The 6,187-nt window shown below is 42.8% G+C and overlaps 1 protein-coding gene across 1 annotated transcript; it reads left to right on the top strand.

Moving 5' to 3' along the window:
- Positions 1-2,005: 2,005 nt before the first annotated feature.
- Positions 2,006-4,408, top strand: LOC104864181 (mast cell protease 1). Its single transcript, XM_019207842.2, has 5 exons — positions 2,006-2,060; positions 2,550-2,697; positions 3,129-3,264; positions 3,523-3,777; positions 4,198-4,408. Exons 1-5 carry the CDS (start codon positions 2,006-2,008, stop codon positions 4,381-4,383), a joined length of 780 nt encoding a protein of 259 aa, XP_019063387.1. The 3' UTR covers positions 4,384-4,408.
- The last annotated feature ends 1,779 nt before the right edge of the window (positions 4,409-6,187 follow it).

Here is a 6,187-nt window from a genome sequence, read left to right as displayed (position 1 = left end):
GGGGACAAGGGGAAAAAATGAGAACCAAGACCTGGCATGTGAAGGTACAAGATCCCAGTAATGAATGTAACTGTACTGTCTACCTAGAATGTACCAATAAATTCAATAAAGAAAGAGAATGTAATCATTATGTACTGCAAAGGTACAAATACAAAATTAAAATTTAAAAAGAAGTAACTAGGAAGAATCATCTGGGAAATCATTGATTTCAGGTTCTGGAGGACTAATGGAAAAGTCCAGAGTAAACTCCTCACTTAGGGGATTCTCGCCCTAACTGAAATCACAGAAAGGAAGAACATGAGAGAAGTCCTGAGTTCTGACCCTTACCATCTTAGCTCAGGAGCTGGCTGACTTCATCCTGGCAACAACCATAAATCACATCATCTTTACAGTGACACATGAGAAAGACAGTTCATGCCGCTGAAGACCTCCTCCAACAAACAGCCCACCAGATATGAGAAGATCGCATTTGATAGAATGGATTCTAAGATACAGAGAACTGTCCGTTGCTGGTCTGGCTGATACTGAGAGCTGATAGAGGAGCAGACAACATCACATGATTTGTAGAGAAGCATCCTAGATGTGTCAAGGACTTCACCCAAACCCAGGATGATTGAGGATTACCTAGCAGGAAGGCTCCATGAATTAAGAGACTGGTGAAATAGGTGAGACAGAGCAGAGATCAACACAAAACTAAGTGTTGTCAAGTCTGCAAAGAACTTGTAACAGACATGAGAAAGCAAAACAAGTCATTCTCCTTATCATCTCACCCCAGAGGGAGGTCTCCCCTAAGAATTAGGAATCTATCTCTCCAAACCTTTTAATTTCCCAGTTGCTTTTTTTTCAGTGACACTATTGTCCACCAAATGGGGACGGGGAATCAAAGTAAAAGCAACATAATTTTTGCAACTTAATATTGAAATGGCATCCTGTCATTTCAATGTTTTATTAATTAAATTAGAAGTGAGTCACAAAGTCTAGCCCATACTCAGAAAAGTAAATTATACAAGGGCATAACTACCAGCAGGCAGGGATCACGGTGGGTCATCCTAGAGGCTGCCTACCGTAATAACAGATGCAAAATTTCTTAACAAACCTTGAAAAAAATCTAATATAACAACACAAAGATGAATTCTACATCATGATGAAGGGAGGTTTAGCCTAGAATTGTTAAATTAAGCATTCAGAAATCAATCAGTGTAATTCACTATATTAAGAAATTAAACATGGAAAGCCATCCAATCATTTTAATTCATGCACAAAAAGTCTTTAACAAAATCAAATGTCATGATAAAAAAAAAAACAGCAGGCAAAAAATAGAAGGAAACTTCTTCAGCCTGATAAAGGGAATCTACAAATTCCTACACCTAACATATGCTTAATGTTAAAAGACAAAATGATTTCCCCCTAAATATGGCACTGAAACCAGAATTACACTCATTACTCCTATTCAGCATCATATCACAAACCTAGCAAGTCTCACCAACGGAAGAAAATAAAACATAGAAATTGGAAAAGAAAGAATAAAACAAAGTTTAGTCACAGGTGATGATCATCTATGTAGAAAATGCTAAGGAACTTCCTTGAAAGCTACTGAAATCATCACCTCTGCCACAGTGAGGTGAATAGCTGCCCCAAAGGCAGTATGGCCCTCATAGCTGAACATAATGCTTAGCCATTTACCAAAAGAAGTCTGTTGATCCCTGATCTAGAGTCTCCTGATTACTGTTACTATCCTAATTCTGAAGAGCAGTTTGAATGAAAAGAAAAAAAAATGAATGTCCAGTCCCAGGAGCCAGGACTGCTGGGTTCTGGTCACAGCTTCACCAGCAAAGAAGGGAGTAGAAATAAGAATTTCTGATAAGAACAATAAATTCACCAGAGTGAAAGCTCAACTGGGTGGATTCTGTGGTTTCCAGCCCTGCCCTTTCTTCTGAGATTATAAAGGCAGGTATCAGAGGAAGAGTGGCATAACAAGCTCACTATGGGCAGCATCCCAGGGAAAATGCAGGCCCTGTTCCTCCTGGTGATCCTTCTCTTGCCTCCCGAAGCTGGAGCTGGTGAGTCTTGCCTGTACTTCCCTGTCCTTTGGATCTCCAGGTCTCATCCCAAATGTGTTGGCCTAGGTCAGGGAAGATCCTAGAAGAAGGCTACGAGATCCCTTTCCAAGTGCCCCAAGAGAAATCTCTAACTGAAAGGGTCACAGCCTCCCTTGCAGTGACTGACTGCCTTCGCCTGCTTTCCTCAAAATACCACTAATTCTGGTTGATGACCCTTCTCTGGCCTTACCCTTGTGTTGAGGAGATTCAGATGAGGACATGAAGTGCCTCAATAAAATGATAACTCAGAAGACTGGCCTTTGTGTTCTGAGGATTCACAGAATGGAATGGGGAGAAAGGCAAAGTAAAGGAGGCATAAAGGGCTTTACTGCACAAGGGTAAGGATGAGGGCCAGGTGCAGTCTCTCAGTTTAACCCCATTTTCTTCTGTCAGTGCTTTCCTGGAAGGTTCTGTTAGTCTGTGACTGGGGATCTGGGTTCTTTGTTCCAGAAGAAATCATTGGTGGTGTTAAGTCGAAGCCTCATTCCCGCCCCTATATGGCCCATCTGAAAATCAGTAGTGGAGGTTATACTTACAGCTGTGGTGGGTTTCTCATAAGTCAACAATTTGTGCTGACTGCTGCTCACTGCAAAGGATGGTAAGAAACTTTTCACTTATTCTCTCCTCCTGTGAGGATGTTACAGAAACTACTGAGTTACAGAAATACAGAGTTATAGCAAATACTGAAGTGGCCTGAAGAGAGGCTCTCCTGCCCTGCTCATACCTAGGAGGTTAGCAACAGGAGGATCTGGACATTTCACTCCTCACCCCTGCCAGAGAACAGGGCTTTATACAGGGCAGCCCAGATCAAGACAGTCAATACCACCCTTCTCATCTGGTGCCGCCAGAGCAATCCCAGTTTTGCATCTGCCAGCTCCCTGCCCTCCTCACTTTCGTTGTTCCTTGTGACTCTGTCCTTAGAAGATCTGAGCCCTTCCAGTGTGAAGTGGGAATAGGGTCATTCTGTTCATAGTGGGCTCCTCTCACAACATAGGCACTTTTTCCTGTCTCTCTTTTGTACCTTAACAGGAAAATTATTGTCATTCTTGGAGCTCATGACTTAACACAGGAAGAACACACGTGGCAGAAGCTGGAAGTCACAAAACAATTTGTTCACCCAAATTACAATCCTTTTAAAAATCTCAATGACATCATGTTACTGAAGGTGCCATTATCTTTTTTATGCTTCTCAGTTGCCCTTTCCTTAACCTTCCTCCTGACCTGTATCTCTCTCTCTCTCTCTCTCTCTCTCTCTCTCTCTCTCCCCCCCATTTCCTTGGAACCCATTTTCCCATGCTATGTCATCTCCAGCCCATTGGGGAGAAACTCTTGACCCTGCCCCAGGAGACCTCCACTTCACCACACTGCCCAATACCACCCAGATTTCTTGGGCAATGATCCATCTTCTCTGCTCTTTAAACAGCTGCAAAGCAAAGTCACGCTGACCCACTCAGTGAACACAGTTCCCCTGCCTACTGCATCCACTTTCATTCAACCTGGGAGAATGTGCCGGGCAGCTGGCTGGGGGAAAACAGGAGTGCTGGAGCCGACATCAGATATTCTCAGAGAGGTGAAGCTGAGAATTATGCATGAAAACGCTTGTGACCACTATCCAGCTTTTAATAATAACTTGCAACTCTGTGTGGGCAATCCTAGGAAGATAAGATCAGCATACAAGGTGACTACATACTTATTCTTCCGGGGGAACAACAGCCTTGGAAGGTGGGGTGTGGAAATTTGCCTAATAGGAGTGACTGGTGTCTGTTCATGGGTTCTTAGCCCCCCAGGTATCAGAATCCACTCTCCCGGTCCCATCTTCCTATGCCCAAGTTCTGCTTCCATCCTATCCACCCAGTCTTCCACACAGGGCTCCAGAAGAGAAAGAGAGAGGGTCGAGGGAACAGGATCTGGAGCCCTGAGTCCAGGCCAGAGACAGAATACAGGCAGTAAATCCTTACCTGATGACCCATGTGGAGCCAGGACCCCTGACCCAGCTCTGGATACCTTGGGTCTACCTAGGGTCTCACTGAACCAGAGTGAGGAGAGAGCAGTGAGGAAGGACAATCTCTGCTCATGTTCTACTCTCTCTAACCCACAGGGTGACTCTGGGGGACCCCTTCTGTGTGCCGGAGTGGCCCAAGGAATTGTGTCTTATGGACGTTTCAACGCGCAGCCCCCTGCTGTCTTCACTCGCATATCTCCATATGTGCCCTGGATTAAGAAAATCCTAAATAAAAAGTATCTGAGAGGCACTGCCATCCTGAGAGAGAGTCCCCAAACCTGAGCTCTCCCTGCCCCCAGCAGGCGTGAAATCCTCTGATGATCACTCCCAAAGAACCTCAATAAAGATGCAGCCTCCAGCGAGTGTGTGACTCCCTTCTGTGATCACTGCTGAGAAGTGGTCTCCTCTCCCGCCCACATCCCCCTCAATCTTGAATGAAGAGCTGCACTGGGATCCTTTTATTTTTTTCAGCTTTAATTGAATTTATTGGTACATTTGGGGGTACAGTACAGTTGCATTCATTCTTGGGATCTTGTACCTCTACATGACAGGTTTTGGTTCTCATTTTTTCCCCCTATCCCTGCCCTCCCTTCACCTCCTCCTTCCCTTCCCATCTACAAACACTTTATTTCCATCTTTTCATTATGTCACATTTTTTTCTTTTCCTTTAATATCTTTCCCCTACCCATCCCACCTTCCCTACACCTTTAGCCCCTTTCTTCACATTTCACAATGTCAGTAATTTTATTAGGATCTTATGTATTATTACAGTTTATTCACACCAGAGAAACTATTTGGTATTTACACATGTGTGACTTATTTATTTCATTTAGGAGTATATCCTCAATATGTATCCATTTTCCTATGAATGAATCTAATTTCTCATTCTTTAAGGCTGAGTAATATTCCATTTTATAGAAAAACCACACCTTCTTTATCCAGTTTCCAACTGATGGCCAAATGGGCTGTTTCCAAGTTTTAGCTATCACAAACTGTGCCACTACAAACATGGGTGTGCATACTTCTCTGTGATATGATTCTTTTAGTTCTTTTGGAAAGATACCCAGCAGAGGGATGGTGGGGTCAGATGAAACCTCTAGTCCCAGCTCTTTGAGGTATCTCTATATTGATTTCCACAGTGCTTGAACCAGTCTGCACTTCCACCAACAATGGAGAAGGGTTCCTTTCTCCCCACATCCCCGCCAACATTTGTTATTGTGTGATTTCTTGATAGCAGCCATTCTTTGTGGGGTGAGGTGGGATCTCAGGGTTGTTTTCAACTGCGTCTCTTGAATGACCAGTGATGTGGAACATTTTTTCATATATTTACTTGCCGCTTTTACTTCTTGGTCTGAGAAATGTCTGTTCACTTTGGATGCTCATTTTTGAATCGGGTCTTTATACTTGGGGAGTGCTGATTGTTTTAAGTTCTTTATATATTCTAGATAATAGTCCTTTGTCGGAGGAACAGCTGGTGAAAAATTTTTCCCACATTGTACATTGTCTCTTAGTTCTGCTGATGGTTTCTTTTGAAGTACAGAAGTAGTAAAATGACATCCCAGCTGTTGATTCTTTCTGCTAGTTCCCGTGATACTGAGGATTTGTTTATAAAGTCTTTTCTATGCCATTGTCTTCAAGAGTTCTGCCTAACTTAACTTCCAGCAAGTTTAGTGTTTCTGTTTTAATATTTAGATCTTTAATACATTTGGATTTTGATTTAGTGCATGGTGAAAGATAAGGGTTCAGTTTTAATCTGTGGCAGGTTGAAATCCAGTTTTTCCAACACCATTTATTAAAGAGGTTATCTTTCCTCCACTGAGGATGGTCAGCTCCTTTGTCAAAGATGAGGTAGCTGAGTACATCTAGAGTTGTTTTTGTGTCTTCCAATCTGTTCCACTGATCCTCAGGCCTGTTTCTTTGCCAGTACCATGCTGTTTTTATCACAGTGGCTTTGTAGTATAGTTTCAAATTGGGAATTGTTATACCCAGTGCCATGTGTCTGTTGCCTAAAATGGCTTTTGCTATTCTAGGTCTCTTCTGGTTCGAAATGAATTTTTGGATTCTTTTTTCTAGTTCTGTGAAATAT

Source organism: Fukomys damarensis, unplaced genomic scaffold (assembly GCF_012274545.1).
Source record: "Fukomys damarensis isolate Sample0158 unplaced genomic scaffold, DMR_v1.0_HiC HiC_scaffold_17, whole genome shotgun sequence".
Taxonomy (NCBI): Eukaryota; Metazoa; Chordata; class Mammalia; order Rodentia; family Bathyergidae; genus Fukomys; species Fukomys damarensis.
Note: the sequence above shows the minus strand (reverse complement) of the source record. Positions and strands in the feature narration are given on the sequence as shown.